Source organism: Lepisosteus oculatus, chromosome 26 (assembly GCF_040954835.1).
Source record: "Lepisosteus oculatus isolate fLepOcu1 chromosome 26, fLepOcu1.hap2, whole genome shotgun sequence".
Classification (NCBI taxonomy): Eukaryota; Metazoa; Chordata; class Actinopteri; order Semionotiformes; family Lepisosteidae; genus Lepisosteus; species Lepisosteus oculatus.
The window spans coordinates 604,250-626,982 of NC_090721.1; the positions used below are offsets into that span (position 1 = coordinate 604,250).

At 49.5% G+C, this 22,733-nt stretch overlaps 2 protein-coding genes across 5 annotated transcripts in view; one reads left to right on the forward strand and one right to left on the reverse strand.

The window, feature by feature from the left end:
• On the reverse strand, positions 1–20,932 carry tex14 (testis expressed 14, intercellular bridge forming factor). Of its 3 annotated transcripts, none has more exons than XM_069184214.1 (31): positions 20,761–20,932; positions 20,518–20,587; positions 19,755–19,926; positions 19,090–19,204; positions 18,549–18,714; positions 17,838–17,977; positions 16,791–16,866; positions 16,372–16,505; positions 15,225–15,341; positions 14,780–14,903; positions 13,796–13,974; positions 12,931–13,079; positions 12,512–12,702; positions 11,375–11,474; positions 9,975–10,858; positions 9,333–9,430; positions 8,362–8,459; positions 7,878–8,108; positions 7,388–7,485; positions 6,868–6,978; positions 6,452–6,569; positions 5,800–5,878; positions 5,037–5,164; positions 4,660–4,817; positions 3,912–4,305; positions 3,669–3,803; positions 2,886–3,000; positions 2,205–2,309; positions 1,822–1,925; positions 1,580–1,646; positions 1–726 (listed from the first exon to the last, which is right to left on the reverse strand). In XM_069184214.1, the coding sequence occupies exons 3-31, from the start codon at positions 19,888–19,890 to the stop codon at positions 633–635; spliced, it is 4,644 nt and encodes a 1,547-aa protein (XP_069040315.1). In that variant the 5' UTR covers positions 19,891–19,926; positions 20,518–20,587; positions 20,761–20,932; the 3' UTR covers positions 1–632. The 3 variants fall into 3 exon arrangements, with proteins under 3 accessions (XP_069040315.1, XP_069040314.1, XP_069040316.1); XM_069184213.1 differs by having other exon boundaries at positions 19,755–20,083; positions 20,761–20,819; XM_069184215.1 differs by lacking the exons at positions 1–726; positions 1,580–1,646; positions 1,822–1,925; positions 2,205–2,309; positions 2,886–3,000 and having other exon boundaries at positions 3,715–3,803; positions 3,886–4,305; positions 19,755–20,083; positions 20,761–20,819.
• Positions 20,932–22,733, forward strand: part of rad51c (RAD51 paralog C) — a 10,887-nt gene continuing 9,085 nt past the window's right edge. For both annotated transcript variants that reach the window (XM_015367824.2, XM_015367825.2), the window contains exon 1: positions 20,932–22,488. In XM_015367824.2, coding sequence (XP_015223310.2) covers positions 22,371–22,488 — 118 coding nt within the window. In that variant the 5' untranslated portion in view covers positions 20,932–22,370. The remainder of the gene's footprint in view (positions 22,489–22,733) is intronic.

Genomic DNA, 22,733 nt, shown 5'->3' on the forward strand with positions numbered 1-22,733 from the left:
TCTGGTGCAAGCATCTATTTTTTGTGTTTTAATGGCAATTCAAACAAGAACTCAGGTTAACAACACATTTGTTGCAATAGCTATGGAGTATAATATCAAATTCATGCCTATTTGTTTTTTTTTATCTTTTAAAATATTTAAAAAACAGTTGATGTATAATATTAAGATTAAAAGTCTCTTCAGACCTCTTTGGCTTGTACAGTACTAACAGGAAGGTCTAAAGCTGACAGTTTCAAGCAGGGACCTTGGCTGCCCACTGCTTGGCCTCGTCAGCTCCAGCTCTGAACAGCTTGAAACAACAAAAAGGTGAACAGAGAAAAACTTATCTCCCATCAGAACAAATCTACTACAGGAAGCTTAAACAGTTCCAAGGCTCCTATCATATAAAAACCAGAACCTTCTCCACTGAAAACTGAAGCTTACCAAGAGCATTGTACTGCACCTTAATGAAAAAGTATAGCCTTACTCATTAATGTGTCCTGACTTTGGTGTTAAAATATTACAATTTCATTTTTTTAAATAGCCATGGCCCAAATTCAAATAAAACAGCAGCCCCAGCTGCCAAGGGCAGGCTGGAGAGCGAGGAAGAAGCCCGGGTCCGGCTCTCTGTGTGTGCGTCTCCCCCTGCAGCTTCAGTCTCGATCTCTGCGTGCTGCTGGCTGTGTGGTCATCGCTGGCCCCGGGTCACTCTGGCTTTTGGTGGGAGTCTGTTCCAAGATAATCAACCTAGGAAAAACAGCACAACCGTACCAGCAGACAGGTTTAAACTTTTGGTTTCTAGATGCTCAGCTTTATCACTTTTAAGACGTGAAATGGACTAAGATTTCACCCCTATTTCTCATTTCTGCTGGTCAGGTCCATATGGGTGAGCAGTCTCGGCTGTGTTCTTGGATTACCAGAAACGCTCAAACAGCTTCCTAACATTGTTGAAAGTTGTCGTAAACACATTTTAACCAAGTCCAAAATAAAAATGCACTGGAATTACACCTTTAGTAAAAAACAGTGCAAGTTAATGCTGTTTTTTCAGATTCTGCTCGATGTTCAAACTCAGGAGCCAGGGTGTCGAGCTGGTGTTTATCTTCCCGTTGTTCTGGAGTCACTGCATTAACTTCCTGTTGAAATCTAATACGGGCTTCTAAATTGTATTGTGCCTTTCATGTGAGGCTGGTGTTGGGGACCTTGTGTCAGACTATGACACTTGACAATCTTCAGTCCACTGTCGCTATGCTCCCAGGCGGTGAACTGCCCTTCCCAAAGAGTCAGGGACTTGTACTCCCTGGATGCTTTTAAGTGTTGCTCTAAAACTCGCTTGTTATTAGTGAGGATTTCTCACTAATCAGTGACTTTCAGTAACCGTTGATGTATGTAACTTGCGAACTCCACACAGAAGCCTAAGGGTGGAATCGGATGCAGTGCCCAGGAGCTGTGAGGTTGTGGAGTTAAATACTTCATTTCCCTGCTGCTATAATTAAGCAAGAGCTAATGTTAATGTAGATAAACAGTTCTTTTTTTCTAGTGTTTATGTATTAATTCAGGGCTTGATTAAATGCGTTACTTGTCATGAAATGCGCTGCAGTACCTGTGGGGCTGGGCCCAGTGCACTCGGAGGCCGGGTTCGAACTTCTCCCCCTGCTCATCCACGCTGTCTGCAGGCACAGGAAGAGGCAAACTGTCAGTAAGCTGCGACAAGTGAAACCTCTGACTTGACTTGCTGAGCACAGTGGAGCAGCTCTCAAACCAAAGGCCATTGGCAGAGCTGGCTGGAGTCCCAGAAGACACTGCTCTCGGGCTGTTAGTGGGCCGGCACGTGCCGGGCGGTACCTGCGGGGCCGAGCGCTGTCCTGCTGTCGGGCTCCTCTGGCTTTCCTGCTCTCTCCCCGCCGGCTGCAGCGGGGCAGCAAGTGTCCTCGCTGTACAGGCTCTCCCTGGGGGGGTAACACACTCACTGAGCCACACGGCCGCAACGGACACTGTTCAGCTGTATCCTGCTGCATCAGCTCCACAACGGACTCTGTCTCTGGACTGGTTAGTGATGTGACAAGGGTTTGAACTGTCAGCCTGAACTCTGTTCAGCAGTGGGAAGACACGGGGAGAGAGGGTAAACTGTCAGGACGGGCTGGGGAGACACGGGGAGAGGGAGTGATGTCAGGACGGGCTGGGGAGGCACTGCGAGAGGGAGTGATGTCAGGACGGGCTGTACTCACTGAATCCTTGGCAGTTGCTCAGGCCTTGGACTTCTCAGGGACTTCTGGGTGCTGCCTTTCTCTCCCATCATGCCCTGCAGCACCTCATCCAGAGTGGAGTGAGCTCTGTGAAGTCAGTCGGGTAATGAACTCAAAAGCAACACGTCTCATCAAAATATATTAAACGGAAGTATCTATTATATTATACCTGTATATCTCCACTGCATGGATACAATTAATAATAAAATCTTAACAGATGTTAATAGTAATGTATACTTACCTTTATTAATAAGAAGGATGGTACATTGAACCTAGAACCTACCTCATGTAAGAATGAACCTAGACACCTGTCTATAAGAGCTACCACTGTTTTGATTAGTCCTCACAGACTATATCAGTGCCTTTGTCAATCTGTATGAATTGCATCAGTGATCCAATGAGTTGTGGCCTTGTTGGTGTGTACCTGTATGGCCGTACCAGCTGCCCAATCTGCCCGTCTCTACAGGAGCCACATGAGGCTGCAGTGTGGAGCGGCAGTTAGGGTTAGTGGCACAGTACAGTCCTGCAGCTGCACCCTTGAACAAGCTACTTCAATCCAGACCGCTTCAGTCAAACACACAACTGTGTAGATGTCAACCACGTACGTTACTCTGGATCAACGCTTCCTTTAGTATTTACATGTGTAATATCCCTCAGCAGTACCTGTCCGTCTCCTCCAGCAGACTGCGCCCCTCTCTCAGCGTCTCGTCTGAGGGCGCCTCGATCCTCACCCCATGCCCAGCGCTGCCAGCTTCAGCGGAAGGGGGTTGTCCTCCTTCTGCACACAGGGAAACAGGCGTGAGGGACACAGGACACTGCAGATCTCCCGTGGGCACAGACTCCCACTCTTTACAAGGACATTTTCTGGGCTTCTTTTTACAAATCTTCTAGCCATTGTATACACAACACAACCTGAAGTGTGTTTAAGCACTCAGATATAGCTATTTGTTTGTGTAGGTCCTTTCAGCGTGGACACACACTCAGTCACAGCAGTTAGTCAATAACCTCATTAGTACTCATTAATAACCATATCAAATTATTACTTGTTAACAAATACCTTTTAGAATACAAGAATATAGTGTTTACATATTTGGAGCATAAAACATAGCTCTTTACCTTTTTTTATTGGTCTTTTTACTCATTTTTATCAAGGGTACCAATAATAATAATTATGTATTACAATAATATATTAAACTCTAGTATAAACAGAATTCTTTTTACTCTCTTTGCAACCTCTCTCACATTAATAAAAGCTGAGCCCATGAGGGGGACTTTACAAGCCAGCAGTGTTACCAGTGTACCTGCACCTGTGAGCTCAGTTCATTCACAACTGGGGACTGCAAAAGTGAGGCTTATATTGACAGAAAACTGAGATTCCAGGTGGTTCCAGGAAGCCATGAGGCGGTCTGGGCTGCACTCACTGTGAAGAGGTACGCCGGATCTTACCCAGGTCTCGAGCGTCAGCTGCCGGCAAGCCGTCCAGTGCTCTGCTGTACGCTAGCAGGCCTGTGCCAGAGAGGACACTGGGTCCTGGCAGGTCTTTCTCACTTAGGGGGGACACAGCCTCTATCCCTGTGGGCCCTGTGAAAGAAGAGACATACTTCTTCAGTTTCCCTCCTGGACCAGTCTCCTCCGCTCCCCGTACAGGGAAGAACAATCTAACCTAGGAGGTGCTGCCCAGCCCGTCACCTTTCGGAGGGGGATGGTCGTCTGGGCCAGGAGCGCACAGAGGCCCAGCAGGCGCCTCTGCTGCTGCGGCAGGGCTGTGGGAGTGTGGACTCTGTGTCCCAGGGGCCCCTGCACCCATGCCACTGCCCGGCTCGTCATGGCTACGGGTGACCTGCCCGTCAACCGCCGGAGAGAGAGCCTCGCCTGGGACATCCCGGCACTCTGCCGCCGCTCTGCCGGGGCCCCCAGGGCCCCCAGGGCCCCCTTCTCTGGCACAACTGCCACCATCCTGACCCGCGGACGTTCCTGCACTTGGGGTGTCCCAGCAGCAGCCAGCAGGTGTGTCCGTCTCTCTATGGACAGGACTGTGGTCCAGTCTGGGGGGGAGCAGTGCACTGGACACAGAGAGGTCACTCTGCAGGGAAGGGGAGAGCAGTGTAAGAGTCAGGACTCACAGACTTCCTCATGACCACAGACCTCAGGGCCACAGAGCTCAAGGTGCACTCCAAGCACGTGTCTTTACTGGATGTGCCACTTGGGAGCCTTAGAATCTACATTTTTGTGTTAGATTTACCTACTGAACCTAGTCAAGACACATATGCAGCAGTTCATCTTCAACTTCAGGAAGCTTTGCAATCTGCAAGGGACACAAATCAATCCCAGTCCCAGTGTAGCCACATAAAGCAGTTTTCTTTGGTCTCAGGAGCAGAAGCACTGCTGCCTGAGATGTTCCTGTCTATGGGTGCTCACTCCTGCTGTGCAGTCTTACTGGGCTGGCCATGCCGGCGCTGGCTGTAGTGAAGGTGTCAGCTGTGTGGAGCTGGGTGGGCGAGCTGCCCCAGGGAAAGGTGTCCAGCAGACTGTGGAGAGGCGGCAGCAGCTCTGCAGGTTCCCCACCGAGTCTGGGGTGATGTCTACTCACTGCACCTGCAACGTCAGCAAGCACACTCAGCAAAGCCAGTAAACCCCCATGAGCTGGAGCTCCTCTAAAAGGCTAGATGTCAGCAAATTCAGGCACTGAGATGCTTAGCAATCCCAGGTTATTGCATGTTTTAAGGTTCAGATTAAACCTAACTTTGATCAGATTCCATGTGGTAAAAGAAAGATGCATCCCCGTGAGACTGCGGCTCCCTGCTGTAGCTGTACCTGGGTGAAGGGGGGTGCTGTTACAGGTGGGGGCGTTTCTCTTCACTGGGCTGGGCTGCTGTCCCTCCCTGCTGGGCCACTCCTCCTCACACACGATGCTGGACAGATCGGCGATGTCCGGCAGGCAGCTGCAGCATGACATAGAGAGCAAGACGGCACAAGCCGCACAGAACACTACATCAGCCAGCTGAAAGGGTTAACAGAAATATTAGACTTCATCAGGAGCTGTCATCCTGAAATGAACAAAGGTAGCTTGTTTGAAGCACCACCATCCTCAGTAAAGCGAAGTCAGTTAGAAATTCCAAGACAAGCTAAACAGGGCAGAAACCACAGAAATGTAGAACCAACTATAAAGACCTGTGTAATGCTTTTACTCAAGGCTAAAGGAATAACCACTAAGCTCACAGTCATGCAGACATGAAGTTAACTGTTAGACTGATCACACGTTGCCTATATGATCTTCAGTCTATATAATAGTAAAATATCCCGTGCTGCAGTCCCTGTTGTGCAGCAAAGCCCTAAAACAAGCTGCTGTTATGGACTGGTCCTACTCTGTCAACAGGTCAAAGACTGTGTGCTGCTGTTGTGAGCTCAAGAAAGTAATCGTTTTACACATCCCAGTGTAAGTTGTCATTTCTCAAAGGATATAGCTGCTCCTGATCTGGATGGATCTCAGCTGACTGCCTGGGCCTGGCCAGGATTAGGATGGGAGCCCCCTGCTGGGTGTGTTCTAACCAGTGGCCTGCACTGCCTTTTCTCTTACCTTGCTGTGGGGTAGGAGACTCTCTGGAGGGCAGCAGGGTCAGTTCTCTCTGCTGGGTCTGATACGACAGCTGAGCTTTCTAGACAATCAGAGTATAAAGCAGGATTCCTGAGAGAGAGGATGAGCTCACAGGCTCACTGGGGGCAGACAAGCTGCCATTCCTGTGTGGTTTCAGCAGGGAGAGACCCTGAGGCTCAGGAATCCTTCAGACAGTACTTCCATTATAATATCCCCCAAAAAACAAAGCACCTAAATCCTAAATTTAGAAAAATGTCATTTATTAAGATAATATACATCTCATATATTATTATACAATCATCTTTTGAAAAACATTTCTTTCTATAATTTACCAATCCTCTTGGTGTCATTTTATCAATCTAGTATCAACACATAGTATTTATACAAAGAGACGAGAAGCCACAAAAACCACGCTGCAAGATCTACACGTATTGTAAGGCCATAATCATTCCTGATAAACCTTCTGAAATATGAATGTATTCTGCTACCACTCATTCATGGCGTGACTCTTCATACTTCTACAAAGAGGCGAGACCCTTGTCACACCTGAGGCTCTGTGAGCAGTTCTGGGTGAACGGTCCGAATGCCTTGTGACTCTAGTGTCCCTAGCGCATTAACACCTTCAACGCCCCACCTGTTGGCGTGGTTCCGGTCCTTAGGTCACAGGCGGCCATGGCTGGGACTGCTCGGCCCGAGGGCCGACACACCTCCTCCGTCACCTCCAGGTCCTCCTCGGAGCTGGGCGTCTGCGTCTGAAACGGCAGAGCAGTCAGGCTCATAGTATCAGTATCTGTGCACCACATATCCCAGGACACACAAGCAGTATAATTATTCTTAATTAGGCGAGGAGTTGACTTACTGCTTCATTCTACTACAGGTGAAAGCACAATTTATGTAATCAAATTGGCACCCAAAGGTCATAAAAAGCCCTCTGGCCAAAAAACCAGTGACCAAGACACCTGTTATAACACAACACAACGTTTTACTGATAGCAATACCCTTACTGGAACACCAGCAGAAACGAGCCTGAGCCCCGCCTGCGCTGCCCACCTGAGCCTGTCGCCCTGCCTTGTGAAGTTCTGAACCAGGGATGGGCGTGACAAACTCATCAGATTCCTCCGCAGGAGACTCTGCACCCTCAGACTCAGAGCTGACGTCTTCCTGTCAAAGCAACAGCACTCGTTCAGCAAGAGGACCAGTGTCAGTCACCCTTACAGACATTTTTGACAACAGATACCAATTATGCATCAGAGTGGGAAATGCATTTAAAATGGAGTGGTTCCAATAAGGCCTGCTCTTCCAACAGGCCCATCTGCAGAGCTCTGAGCTCCACAATGCCTGACAGGCGAGTCCAAGTTGACTGGAGGAGCATCTTTTCTCTCACTGCAAAGTCCCCAGGTACTCGGCAAATCACAGGATAAAATACATAATACATAAAATTTAAAAAACCCTCACCTGTCTGAGGACCCGAGGGAGTAATAGACACCCCTCTCCTGTCTGAGGACCTGAGGGAGTGATAAGACACCCCTCACCTGTCTGAGGACCTGAGAGAGTGACAGACACCCCTCACCTGTCTGGAGCCTGTGTCCTCCAAGAGTCTGGCAGAAAGACTAAAGGTCCTGTTGATGGTGTGAAACTCAGCATCACTCTCACTCTCACTCTGAACACCTAAGGAGGGACACAGGAAGGACACTAAGACAAAGCAGGAGACTGTAGAATCAGATCAACTGCCTCTGTAGATGCATATTTTCAGAGTGAACTTTATAGTTGTGAGCTGCAGAGCCAAGCTTGTGCTCACTCTTTCCTGAAGAGAAGCTACATAAGTTTAAGAACTTACAGAGCTCAGAACAGTAAGAAAGTTTCTGAATGAAAGAGTGCACATGTAAAAACGTATAAGTCAGGAAATAAATGCCTTTCTGTGAATACATGTTACAATTCCAAAATTTAAAAAAAGATTGAAGGAGAATTTCCTTTTCTTTTCTATCCCTTGGCTTGATGTCACCTTCAAGCCTCCTCTTTAAGAAAGTGGGGATCACACTGGCTATCTCCTAACATCCCACCTGCAAAGCTCTTGAAGAGACGCTCCAGCTTGGTGCTGCCCTGGCTGCTTCCTGACCCCTGGCTCTCGTGCCCAGGTCTTTCGGAGCCCTTATGTCCACTGCCCTGTGGCCTGCAGAGATGTGAGAATTGGGATGTCCTGTCCTCAGTGTCCTCACTCTCGCTGCTAGGCGTCCAGGCTGCGCTCCCCAGCCGGCCGCGGGTCATCTTCTCCACCACCTGCGTCACCTCGCCTGCATCACACACACAGCAAGCAGTCGAGCTTTCAGCTTTCAAATCTATCCTTCAGTGCCCTGTACAGGTGCATAATAATGGATAATGCACGTTGTGTTTTACTGTGGTGGGGCTGCACTTCTGCTGTGTTTTTATCAAGAGTCCTTTCCTATATAAAGGCAAACAATTATTATCATCACATGAGCTCAGTCTGAAAGGTTCACTCAAGACTGATACACACTGAATCTACATGGATGAAAGATGGATTCTCACTTGTCCACTTAGCAGCAGCAGATCTGTGACACCCGGACAGGCCAGAAGCAGAAACTCGATGCTGTGTCGGTCCTGTGGGTCTCGAAAATCCTGTGAACCTGTAATGTTGCATCCAAGTTTAATTAAAGTCAGGACAACGCGTAAACACTCTCTTTTCAGCACATGGCTCATATTACTGCAAAGCGCTGTAGCCACTTATTTCGTAACTTACAAATCATTTCTTGCTACAAAAAACCTTCACTGCAACATTGCCATTTATTTCATTTATTTATAGTTAATTTGCCCGTCACTTCCGTTTTAGTCACTCACTTTGCTATGCTGCAGTAAACTGTGCTCAACCCAGCTGTGCTGAGATTCTGCCGTTTCATACGGGTATCGTCCTGGATTGTTCCCAATTTCTTACCCAGTCAAATTTAGAACCGTGAATTTCCACACCTGCTCAAAAGAGTAGGAGACCTGCACAGCTATTCGTGTCCTGACAGGAGAGTTAGTGCATCTCTCTGCGACTTCACTGCAAGCACCTGGCAGATCGCAGGAGCCTCGGGTTCATCCCAGCGCTACCCTACCAGAACCCTGTAAGCTGTGTGGGGAATCCCAGTCTGTCAGCTAGTAACACCACTGAGAATTAGTTCTGACATTCCGAAATGCTACGAGATATCTGGTACTTGCACGGCCTTCTATGAAATGACCATGACGATTCATAACGTTCATTATTTTAGGGGCTCATGTTTGTCAGTGCCCTCCCCTCTGTGGCTAGAATTCAGACTCACTGGTTGCAAAGCGTGCCACCATCTTGACTGTCTCATACAGAGTCATGAACAAAACAAGCCAGAGTTTTTAAAGCCTGGATAATAAGCACTTCCTGAGAGCCGAGTATGTTATAGCACAACATGTAGCAGGGCCATACGAGTGCTAAGTCAGTGCTGTAAGGATCAGCTGCAGGGCCATGAGAGGGCGCTGAGTCAGTTTACCTGTCCTGGGGGCCCTGCCTGTGGACGGTACACTGCTCTCTGCACGAGTGCTGGCCTCCTGTCTCTGCCACTGCAGCAGCTATGCTCCCTCTGCCTGCCTGAGGGGGACAAGCAAGAGCTCTTGCCAATTAGCAGTGTCCCCTCTTCTTTACACACTGCGCTGCAGCTGATCTCCTTCTTCTTCAAACTGCTGAAAGACCACTTTATCTTTCTTTGAGAGCAGATGTATTTAGGGAAACAAAGGTAGAGGGGACATCTTGTACAAACTGCCCTCTATACTACTAAGTATAGACTCCTTCTCACCTTAAAACAATGGCTGGGTGTGAGTTTGGGATCAATAAGCTATTAGCATCTAAACAAGCAAGAAAAGACAAATAGAATCAAAGTTTCTAACCCAACACACCATTAGAAATCAGAAACAGAAGTCAGAAATACCTGTTAGTTGCAGGACATGTGTTAAGGAGGCATATCTTTATATGAGGGGTTGTGGAAGTCTGGGACAAGCCGTCCCAACTCTGATAACTAACCTCTGTTCTGTATTCATGACTCTCACACTCTTCCTTCCCATACCATGCTATCTCAGGCACTGAACGTGGAGAACACTACACTTCCGTCTGGTAGCACCGATGTGCAGCGAGTTACCTGAGCACGTCCAGGACGCACAGTTACGAAGCTATCATCCAGGGCGGAGCTGTAGTCGCTGATGCCCTCCCCCTCACTCAGGTCCTCGTGTTCTGCCGGCCAGTCCGGGGGCTCGTCTGCAGCAGCGGACTGCGCAGCCCTGCGCAGCCCTGAGGGCCAGCCCCTGGCCGGGACGCCGTAGCCAGGATGGGCGAAACGGTAGTGAGATGGAGGACCCACGGCTCTGGAAAACCCCCACTCAGAGCCGGAGTCCAAGGAGTCCTCCGTCTTCTCACTTTGTCGGCCATCGACCTCATCGGCGAGTCCACCCCCACCACACACATGCTCACGGCCGACCGCCAGCTGCCTCTCTCCCTGCCCCCAGGGGACAGCAGAGGGCACCTCCCGCCGGCCCAGTGCGGCCCTGGCCCTCTGCACGTTGAGCAGGCTGCTCTCCGACTGCTGCAGCAGCACCTGCGACACCTTCAGGTTGAGCACGCTGGCGCTGATCGCCTGAGAGATCTCGCAGGGCTTCTGCGCTGGGTCCTCACCCTCCTCTTCCAGCTCGTCCTGGGTGGGGGTGCCATCGGAGCCCGTTTCCCTGCTGCTGTCAGAGTCCAGGCTGTGGTGCAAGGAAAGCCTGTGGGCATCTAAGGGCAGGATCTCACGAATGGAGACCTCACTTGCACGGAAGGCATGCGGTGGATCAGACAAAGCCTGTCCCAGTCCCGGACCGCCCCCCTCGTGGCCCTCCAGGGCCCCATCGCCCGTGCCCGCGCGCAGCTCGTGCTCCCCCTCCAGCAGCCGGTCCAGCTGGCCCAGCTGGTCCAGGATCTCCCGGTGCACAGCGCTGTCAGTCAGCACACGCTGCGGCTGCCCCTCTTGCACAGGAAGCGCGCGATGGTCTGAAAATCAGCATCGACACAGGGAGTCATCTGGGTTTCATCATGTTTTTCACTTCAAAATACATTCGACCAGGAGAGGCCTCATGAAGACCTCAAGATACAAACAGCACTACCCTCTCCACAGAACAGAGAAAAATTCACTTTAAAACATCAAAGATTACTTCTATCATCTGAAACAAATGAAATTATTCTTGACACATTCAGATTTCCAATTTCATGGAAAAGCTTTTAAAAAAACAACACTTAATCTGTGGAGATCTGATCTCCATAGTGACCAGCTGTCCACCAGTCACTCAGAACTGTGAAAAATCAACAACACTGTGGTGACAAAAAGTGCAGCAGAGTGAGACAGGTAAGTATAAATTTGGATATTTTTCTCTTGATACTAAAATTGATCTGCTCTGAGAAACCGATACTAGCAGGCTTTACTGCATCAGTGTTTTAATAACAGGTTTTACATCACTTTATTCAATCTCTTCTTTCTTGTTCCATTTGCAATAGGAGTTTCGGGCTCACCCTTGGGGTCCTGCACAGTCTCCAGCACCCAGCCCCCAGCCCCCACAATCGCCGGGGCCGAACAGCTCCCCCACCTCTGCCGGCTGCTCTGGGACAGCTCCTGGGAAACACAGAGAAACCAGTCAGCATCGGCCAGCCCTCCCAGGGCAGTCAGAGAGATATGAAGTCAGGTATATAGAGGGAAACCGCAAAGATTACCGCTGTGGTCGAAAATCCCATTTCATTGATTGTGAAGATCTTCTTTGCCTTGTGAACAATAAAACCATAGCATTGCATTGCTGATTATAATGTTCACGATCTCTAACAAGTTTGTGTTTTCACAAATGCTATAAACTCAAAAATAAAAATAACCATTCCTTATCCCCACACAAAGAATATTCTCTTTTGAAAAGGTAGGGAGGTCCTGTGTTAAAACTAAAAATACACTGGTGAGCTGGTTACACAAGCACAGGGCTGCCCAACCCCAGTCCAGGTCTTATACAGCACATATCAGTTTTTAAAGACCTGCAACATGTGGGCTCATAAAAACACCTGTAGTTCTTGAGAATCATAGAGTGTATTTTCATGTCAAATGACCTTTACAGAAATGAATACATCACCTGTTTCAGATTCATCCATGTTTCAAGTGTACAGAAGTTGACGATTTAAATGTGGGCTATAAGACCCACTGGACTGAGAGCTGGCCATCATCATGTCTATTTCTGAACTTTACTAACTCGTCTTATATTCTACGTTACCTCAAGTTAATATTTTTTCTCGAATTGTATATAATATATAAATGCATAAATAAATGTTTGATTCTTAATTATACGAGTTGTTAAACATCTGTCTTACAACTCACAAAACAGAAAGGCAATTCTGTTTCTTGCAATTCCCCAGAAATAAAACACACATTTCCAATCTTTCCATCTGTTGTAACACATACTTTAAAGGGGAACTGCAATGTTACTAGCAGCTGCGCAGGTGCGGATCGCAGTGTGCTCGTGCTGGACCGGCCCCACTGCGTTACCTTGACGAGGCTGCGCAGGTGCGGATCGCAGTGTGCTCGTGCCGGACCGGCCCCACTGCGTTACCTTGACGACGCTGCGCAGGTGCGGATCGCAGTGTGCTCGTGCTGGACCGGCCCCACTGCGTTACCTTGACGTCGCTGCGCAGCTGCAGGCGCAGGTCCTGCAGGCTGGGGCTGCGGTCCTGGGGGCGAGGCTGCAGGCCGCTCCTCACCAGCGCGTAGTAGGGCGGGGGAATGCGCTCGTCAGCGGCCAGGGCCTGCCCGCCTTCCACAGCCTGCCTGATGCCCCGCGGCCCCACCGCCCCCCACGGCACCGCGTCTGCATGGAGAAACACCATCTCATCCACCGCTACAGCAAGACTACACCATCAAGCACAGTGCTCATGACCACAGGGTACAGTCCTACATTTTCACGAGGATCTCCTGGACAACTAGCTACTTGCAAAAGCACCTGAGACAGCAGCCTTTGAAATGAGATGGCATTCACACAGGCGCAAACACAGGGCTTGAACCTGGAGGCTAAGAGCGGAGTGCTTTATTCCGATACCTGTATGAAGCTCCTGGAGGAGGGCACACAGGCTGTAGAGATCAGCCTTGCCAGTACAGGGCCGCCCCCTGATCACCTCCGGGGCAGCCCAGTTGTACAGCTCCGGGGGCAGAGGCAGGCAGGCGTTGACTCTGAGGGGGTTCCCATCACTGTCGCTCAGCACGCGGGCACAAGGGCAACATCAGCATCAAGAAGAAACCTCAGATTGTTTTCATCCCTATGTATATTCACTTCATACAAACTCTCTACCTACACTTGGATCACTGCAATGACACACTGAGTCTCAAGGGTTGCTGGATAGGAGTGAGCCCTGCACAATAATAACAAGCATTCTGCCAACAGTGCACTGCTGCTCGGCAATCCCAGTAATCTGGGTCACAGATGTCAGCCTGCAGACTCTTACAGTTCATCTCCCTGCACCCAAAGTTGTCCCTGTGTCCTTTAAAATTGAATTGCATCTACATATTGTTCACTGATGCTGTACCTACACAACATGATTGATTGTAGCTCTCTCATAACAAGTATTTTCATATTCATGAAAATTGCTTCAAGCACAACCTTTTGCAAAAGTAATATGGCATACAGAAAACACATACAGACTCTTAATTTTGTCATTTCAGTTTCTATATGGTAGTTACCTGACACTTTTATAATCTACAAGGGTCTCTTAACCTCCAGTAAGTCTGATCCAATAGGTTTAATAGGTGTGCATAAGCTAATTAAACCCCCGCATGTTACTGGTCATTTACATAACTTGTTATGATTTTTGCTTACAAAAGTTATGCAGCAATTGAGCACAATTTAACTGTTCCAAGACCTCTAGAACCTGCTGAACTGTGGCTGTACAGGACACCTGTGCCCTTACCTGAGCTCCATGAAATGCAGGCCAGTAATCTTGGCCACCCCGGGGTGAACAAGCAGCACAGCATGAGAGGACAGGCTGCGGAGGACCAGGCTGCGGCAGTGCAGGTACACCAGGGCGTCACACACCTGCAGCACCACGGGCAGCAAGGCATCCATCCGCAGCACAGGGAACTGGGCCCTCTGCAGAGCAGGGGATCAACACAGACACAGCTCAGGCAGGACACCTAGGGCCTGAGACACATGGTTTTCTGAGAGATATTAAGCTCTGCGATATTAGGCTGCAGCAGACAGGCACAGACCTCCCACTCACCATTCTCCAGTCATTCAGCAAGGAGTTTTAGCTAAAGGTAACATGTCATTATCAAGTCTGACTGTATAACAATTTTTCCCCATGTACAGGTCCGCAGTTAAAACAGGTCAAAACTACTGGTTTAGTTTATGACATCGGAATAAACTTATCTAGGGTAAGGACGAGACCAAACCAGAGGTGTGGGGTAGTCTTCTCAGTCCTCAGACAGTGCACAGGCAGTCACTATAGTGACTCAGCCTCATCACGCAGAAAGGTCTGTCATGGAAACAGGGCATAAACCACCCATCCAATGCATCCATGCAAAACCGTGCCGGAGCTCCACGCGAACGGTGTAGCAATTCTCCACCACAGGGCTGCACAAAAGGCCCTTAGGATTATTCATATCAGGAATGACGGTCGGAATGACACTGTCTGAGGAGCCAAGCATTTCAAACTGCAGAAGAGCTGTGAGAGTTTGTCTCTGTGGCTGGTGGCACGAGGTCTTGCCTTTTCATTACACTTCACACTTGACTGCAAAAGTGGAATAAGCCGACAGCCAATCCACATGAAAATCACTGCGCACATTCTCCCCCAAACTGCCACCTCCTCGCCTCCCACTACTCCACCTGCTTAACCCAGGCTAAATTAGCGTTTTCCACGGAGATATGTCAACAGGCTTTACTGATTTTCTGTTACCCTGTGGTGCAGGAGGTCATAGAGGGATCCGATGTGCACTCTCTCAAACACCAAGCGGGGTCTCAGGGAGTCAGCAGACACACTCACTGCCAGCAGCTGCAGCAGGTGGGGGTGGAACAGCTGACTGCAAGAGACGAAAACATCAGTCACAAAACATCGGAACTTCTCCACAGACGCAAAAGAAACTACACAGAACCAAAAGTCCATCACGACGGTCTCCGGCATGAGTTGTGAACACCGAGGCGTAGCTTGATCTCGCTGTTGGACCAAAGTCTTCTAGCAATCACACAATCCAGACAGACTGAAAGCCCTCCCCTTGTTCCTTGTGTTTAAAGACCAGTTTGTCTGATATGCCAAATGTTTTATGCTAAAGTCTACAGTCAGTCTCCAGTCCCTCTCAGGTGCAGTGACTGAGGTCAATGCTGATGCCCTCCTCCTCTCTCACCTGCAGTACTCTTGCTCGATGATCAACAGGTCCAGGTAGCAATCCCTACTGCCTCGGTGCACTGCGTTATGAGCCTGCAGCTCCTTCACTGTGACCCGGCACCCATTCCAGCTGTAACTGAGACAGACAGACTCAAGAGTGCAAAGGATATGAATCAGGGCTCCCCTGGTACAGATCATCATGTGACATGCTCCAAGCTCCTCTGTCCTGTGGGGAATCTCGCTCAGAGGCAGACAGGGACACAACCCAAGCATGAGCACACAGTGCGTCAATCAACAAGCTCAACCTGTGACTGAAACAAGCACATTTACTGGCTGAGCCCCTTGGGAACCCTAGTCTCCTGGTCCATTGTAATAAACACAGATTTTTGCAAAATTGCACAGTAGACGTGACACTGCAAAATTATTTACATAATCATAATCACGTTGTGGATCTGTTGAAATCCCAGGTTTACTCAGGATTCTTTGATAAACCTCAAGTCTCGAGTGCCTGTCTCCTGAGGTCTAGTTAAGAACTTCATTGGTACAACAATGATTCATTATTCTTGCTATATGTAGGCCATTGGCATTTTACATTCAAAGCTCTTTTGACGTGTTTTAATGCAATACTTAATGAAAGATTACTACAGAAGTCATGCGTCTCAACTGCTGCTCCATGCAAACAGACAACACCGAACTGTTGACGTCCCTGATCTCAGCACTGACTCAGCAATTCATATGCCCAAAATACAGAGCACTCACAAAACCACTCACCAAACTGTTCAAAGATCATCGATTTTTTAAGACTTGAAACAATTTGTGATTAAACACATTTCAAACACAAATTAAAGGCCATAAGCCTTAACCAGAGGAACCATCATTCCTTTGCCTGAACAAATGTTGTGGGTTCAAATCTTAAACATGAGGCAGTGCTGTTGTACTCTTGAGCGGAGCATTTAACTCGATTCAGTAAAATGTCCATAAGAAAAAAATGTCTACACATGTAAGTTGTTCTAGATAAAAACATCAGTCAAATAACTTAATAATAATTTGTAAATTGTCCTTACAAACAGGTGATTTCATGTGACCAATAGTGGATTTTGACTCTGCGAGGACAGGGCTGGAGACTCCTGTTCCCAGCAGAAATCCTATGTAATTCAGTCCCTTACTTGGTCATACTCATGAAGGCTCCACAGGAAAAGGACAGCAGGGGCTCGTCTTCTGCCTGCGCCAGCTCCCTGTCCTCGATCATGGGCGTGCAGGCCAGGAAACCTGTGGCATGGCTCGGCCCACCAGCGCACAGCTACAACAACAAGCCCAGGTAAGACGTCCACTTTCATACCCACTGTGCCTTCAGTTCTTCAGACGATGCCTTAACTTGTTAAACCACATTCGTTTGTGATTATTTTTAAAAAATGGCTTTACAAATGCCCATTATTAAAGTGTGAACCGGGCAACTGCGAGTTCTGTTGGGAGGCAAAGCAAGAGCAGAGTTAATAACTCCTGCTGCAGGACAAGCACAGGTCAGACACCACAGCAGCTCATCCGAGCACAGCCTGTCCCCGAGCCTGAGCCTGTGACACAGTACCTTCCCGAACCCGTAGCACTGGACTGTGGAAGGCAGCTTGGAGTTCGGCTTTCTGTTCACATGCAGGTCAGAGCCACTGGAACAAAAAGGACAGCTGAGTCAGGAACTCCCAGGCTCGGTCTTACAAGAACACTGCTCTACACTTTAATATATAAGACACAGACAGCTCCTGCTCTGAGAAGGAACAGATAAACTGCTTTTAGCACCAATGTGCATTTCTGTTTGCATGTATCTCATGCACACAAATAAATATTCAATAATCAGATAAAAATGTAAGTACAATTTTAAATAAAAATATTTATTTAATTCTATTTTAATCTGAAATCTGAAATTTTAATAGATTAAATACCCATTACATACATTTCAAATATATTCAACAATAAAAAAATAATAGCTTTTGTCTGGCATTTCATTTCTCATTTGCGTGACTATCATAACTAATTAAAACACCCAGGACTACCTAAAACAACTCTCGCGTCATAGTAGGAGGGTTCAGACAAGATGGTGGCACTTGTTAGGACAGACAAAAAGCCAAAAGGTGAGAGAATGAAAATTAAAGGGATATATTTATCACCAGCCTCATCTTTGGACATGCCTCAAGTCCTGCTGCGGCTAACAGGAGGTTCAGAGCCGACAGGACGAGTAGCATGCAAGCGCTTGGGAAATTGAAGGGAACTTTTTTTTTTGCTTTTTCAATTTAGAATCAATAATGATATTTAATTTCCCACATCTCAGCCACAGCTGAGGGATATTTAATTTCCCTCCTCTCAGCTGTGCACAGATCTGGGGAATCCCAGTCACAGGTGGCTCGAACTCGTGAGCACAGAGTTGCACCAGGTGACCCCAGGGATCACTGTTTGCCATGAGACAAGCATGTTTTAAGCAATTAGACCCAACCCTTCTCTCAGCAGCACTGAGCTAATCGAACACTGCCGTTTGAAGAATCCGATAGTGACACATCACAGGTCTGAGCTCCCGATTTCCAGATCGTGCAGCTCTCCCTGCAATCGGAGTGCAACACACTTTCAAAAGGCCCTCGTTCCTCACCCCTGTCTGAACCTCTCCAGCAGGGAGGGCGAAGGGACGAGGGTTTTGCAGGAGCGTCTTGACATCCAGGAGTCTCTGGCCTGGCTCGGCTGGGTGAAGGACTGCATGCAAGCCACACAGCGCTGCAGGAAATCCAGCATCTGGGAAGACAACCCTCAGATGAGGAGGCACATACAGGAACAAGAAACATTCACCACAATAAATACTGGGAGATCATTTAACCAAATGCCAGAGCATATTACTATAATCCCAGAGTAGGCTCCTTATCAAGTCAGGTCCAGGTGAACAAAGCATCATGGCCACCCTACCTATATCTGAGCACGGCATTCTGTGATATTTTAGAGAAAAGGCTTTCTGACCTTGCTTCAGGAGCAGATCCCCCATTTATAACACCGTTCCTTTGAGAAAACCAGTTCAGAGGTACAATATTGCAACTTACGACGGCTTTCAGAAACCAACTGTGCTGTCAATCGGAGGACTGTCTGTATTTGCCAAATCATAACACAGCTGTAAAAGATTTAACTGTGCTCAAGCCACTCAGTCATGAATATTAAACCTCAGCTTTCGCTGCTGCTGAAGGTTATTCCAAGACCAGAGAGTGAAGGAAACTGAGCATTCCAGCCTGTGCACTTGAAACGACCGCCAGTGTGTATCGAGCCCACTGGGCCAGTCTGCAGTGTTTTACCGCTGTGGGGGGGTGGGGGGGGTTACCCGTGAGCTGTGCTCCTGCGGCCCCTCCCTGGCCCAGGCTTCGGGGGTGCGCCCCTCCTGGTCGTGCAGCCGCAGGTCCCCCCCAGCCTCCAGCAGCCCGCTCACCAGCCAGGGGTTGCAGGAAAAGGCCGCAGCATGGACCGGCGTGCTCCTGTCCTCACAGCGGCTGCAGACACACACAGACACACGCACAGGGGATTCCAGAAAGCCAAGAGCCCTCTCCGATTAGTCCTCCAGTGGACTCAACCTGTTGACATCAGGGCCACAGGGCTCAATGGCTTTAGTGACGGGGCCACTTGAGGCCCCAAACTGCAAGTTTTTAATTAGTCTGCCTGACCGCTACATAAGACACAGGCAACAGGCCACCAAAACCTGCAACTGTCTTCGTGTCACGGCTCAGCGCTGGGCGCAAGACCGGCGTGGCTCTTCCTGACCACACTGCGACCCACAGGCCTGTGCGCTAAAGGTCGTTTGGTTTGTGATTAGCGGTACGTGTGCAGGGCCCCAGAAGTGAGGTGCGAGGCGTGACTCTGGGTCTTACTGGTTGGGGTTGGCTCCGTACTGCAGTAACAGCTCCACAGCGCTGGTCAGGCCCAGCAGAGCAGCGCAGAACAGGGGCGTCTGGCCCAGGTTATTGGCAGTGTCCACGTCCACTCCTGGCACACAGCAATCATGGCTCAAAGACAGCAGTGACTCTCCCGTCTGTGTCGGAGCATCACATCACACACACAGACACCCATCTCCACTGCGGAGGGTCACAGGGGGCTGTCCTCACACATTTACATACCCAGATGAATTATATCATTTCTATAAAAATCACAACACTGGGGGGAAACACTTATTTTTATTTTCTGTTCTTTCTAACCTGTTTAATAGGTTAATAGGACTAGGTAGGTCCCCCCACCTCTGTAAGGAGGCTCAGAAAACTGTAAATGGACACCTGCATTGCAAAATGTGTCTTTTGTTTCCATAAAATAAACTGAAATTATGAATAAATATGTTTTCAGAATTGCCACGTGCAGTTAAAGACAGTACGCACACTGCCCTATCTAGATGAAAAACTCACACTGCTCCCAGGGTGAGAGCAGGAGAGCAGTAACTTGAACGCTTTGTTTGTCAGGTGTGGAAAGTTCTTTGCAATGTGGGTCTGATGACGGCGCCGAGCTCCTGGTGTGGAAACCCTTCCCAGCCAGGGATCTTCCTCACCTTGCCTGAGCAGCTTCTCCATCTTCGGCAGGTTCCTGTCCAGGGTGTGCCTGTGCAGCTCGGCCCCGCGGCCTGGGGCCTTCACCTGGCCCAGGGGCACCGGGCAGGGCACGGGCGGGGCCCCCGCGTGCGACATTGCGCGGCCCCCCCAGCCCCCAGAGGTGGGGGCACCCTGTGGGAGCAGTGGAGACCAGCAGCGCCTTTACAACAGCCCTGCGCTCGGAGATACAGGTCCGAGCCTGGGAGGTCACAGCTGGTCAGAGCGAAGTCCTGGACAGCAGCCCCCCTTCAGGACCCAGTCACCCGAGACACCCACAGCAGGCCCAGGGCTGAACACGAGGAAGGGGAATGAAGAGACTGGAGCTGCGGTAGTTTTCATGGACATTATTATAATACGTGTTTTTTAAGCAGCACCTTTAAAAGCAGCATCTCAGAGTGATTTTCATTAATTGCAAAAAAAAAGTTCTAAAACAAACGAAAACGTGTAATGGAAAATGGAGCCGACACATGCACTAACGGTATAAAACTCTCCCTTAAAAAAGTTTATTACTGAGGAACCAGGAGTTATGGTTTAAAAGAAGTTGATTAACAGCACGTAAATACGGTTCAGTAGTTCATCAGCAAAGAAATGAGAGCGATCCGGAGCTGTCGCACCGCTCGAGTCTCTGCTCCGCACAGTCCAGCACTGCCAGACACCCTGCAGCTGTGCGCGGCGCCATCTTGGCTCCCTCCCCAGGCACGCACGCACGCCACGAGGGCCTACCTGCTCATCTCGCGCCCGCCGCGCGAGGGGCTCGGGCCGCTGTCCGCGGTCCGTCTGTCCCTTGTTTTCCCTGCGGGAAAAGGAAATTTCAAAGGGAAAATCGAGCAATAACCACGATTCAAAAAGACGGCTCCCGGACGCGAACACAGACAAGACATGGGGGGCTGAGAGAGGAGCCATCGCCCTAGCCCCTAACCGTCAGAATGAGGTTTTTCAGCCCGCCGAGACTAGTTTTATCCTCACCGCGACCCTGATCGGGACTGGGGGTTAGACGTGCGGGCCTGAGACGGGCTGAGCCGGGCAGAGCCGGGTATCACGGCGCTCCTCTGCGGCCGCGCTCTCCCATCGTGCCGGCGGACAGTCCCCGCAGCTCTCGCCTGGTCCCGCCTCGCCGGTCCGGACCCGCTTCCCGCCTCCGCCGACCGTTACAGGCCCGGCGCGCGCCGCTCGGGAGGGGCCCGCTTCCGCTTCCGCTCGGGCACGAGCCCCATATTTTCCCGGGCATTTTCTGACCGCTCCTTCCACTTTGGGGTGTCAGGAGGGGGTAAACACGTTCGTATTTTGCAAACGTTGTGTGAAAGACGCTGAACAGCCCCACTTGTGACCACGGCCGACCGCCGGAATACAGTGGGGTTCATATACAACAGCTCGCCCCATTTACCCTGTCAAGACCCTTGTGCAGAGATTTACATTAATACAGATGAGAACTGTCTTCCGAAAGGAGCCCTGGATCTTTACAACATTTATTTGGGTTAATCTCTGTTGTAAAAAAGCATTCTGGTTTGATTAGACAGAAAGTCTAATATTGATATTACATATTAAAGAAACAGTCGTTATTAATATTGAATTTTAATCCCATTGAAAAGAATATGAGCATATCTTTTGGAATTGACTTGGTTATTATACTTGCGCGTTATCATATATATAAAGTGAAATGGTCCGGGAAGAGATCTGTTTGAAGACTTCACAATAGATGTAAAGGCGTTTACATTTACAGACTACATCGAAATGTAAGAACATGACAGCTCTGCCGACCTTGTGTTTATTTACCTTGTTTAATGTTTTATCATAAAGTGTAATTGTGTTAAATTGTGTACCCCTGACGATGCTGTCGATATGTTCTCGTCGAAGAAACAGTCCTTTGTTCATGCGCACGGAGAGAACAGTCCTGAGAGCAGCAGGGTCAGGGTAGCGCAGCTCATTTCCATATTAGCAGTTGTTTTTCTCTACAAATACTTCTCTGTAACTGACCACTTCACTACTAAGAAATGAGATTGCACCTTTTACTCGGCCTGAAGAAATGACACGAATGGAGCAGGCGAAGTTCAGCTAAAACATTCTGTTTATAGCATCAGCACCGGCAGATCAAACGATGTCCCTGCAGTTTATTCTTTCTTACTGTCGTTAGGCAGAAAGGAAAATTAGCAAGAACAAATAGTTACTATCTTGTACACTTGAAAAGGTAAATGCTAAAATTCTCTCTCTTTACTCGTGTGTATACAGTATGTGTTATAATATAAAGTTGGACATGAAAAGGGAGGCCGGGAGCTGCGCAGCCGGGCCACACGGGGGCGCCAGCGGGCCGCGCAGCCGCAGCCCCGCCGCTTCCTGTGGAGGGAGAGTCAAACATGGCTGAGGCCGGCAGCACAGCCAGTGAGCTCGCCGGAGCACCACAGCAGCCCCTCGACAAGTAAAGACGTACGGAGAAAGTCCCTTGTTTGAAATTGCAGAATTCGCTGGAGTGAGAAATAGTCAGCGAGGTGTCGAAGTGAACTCCAGCGCCGCTCAGGGTCTCTGTTCTCCTCCGCGGTCGGCTGTGCGGACAGGTGGGCAGCCGAGAGAGGGGGGCCGGCATGCAGAGGGATGTGTCCAGCCTCGCCCTCGCCCCCGGGGTCAAGGTGAAGCTGATCGGCGCCGGGTTCCTGTCGGCCGGGGACCTCGGGGAGCTGAGGCCGCTGGAGCTCAGCAGAGGTACAGCGCCGCTCCAGACCGCTTCCTGCCCAGTCAGACACTTTGGGGGGATACAGTGGGGTACAGTACAGGCCTGTCCCACCTGCGCGCAGTCTGGACCAGCTCTCCGCCCCCCGCAGTGTGGAAGAGCCGGTTGTGTCTCCTGTCTGGGGGGTGCAGCTGTGACCCCGAGACCGCGCTCAGGGGGGCACAACCCCCTCTCATGAACACCTCCCAGTCAGCAGCGCAGGAGAGAGCCCAGTGAA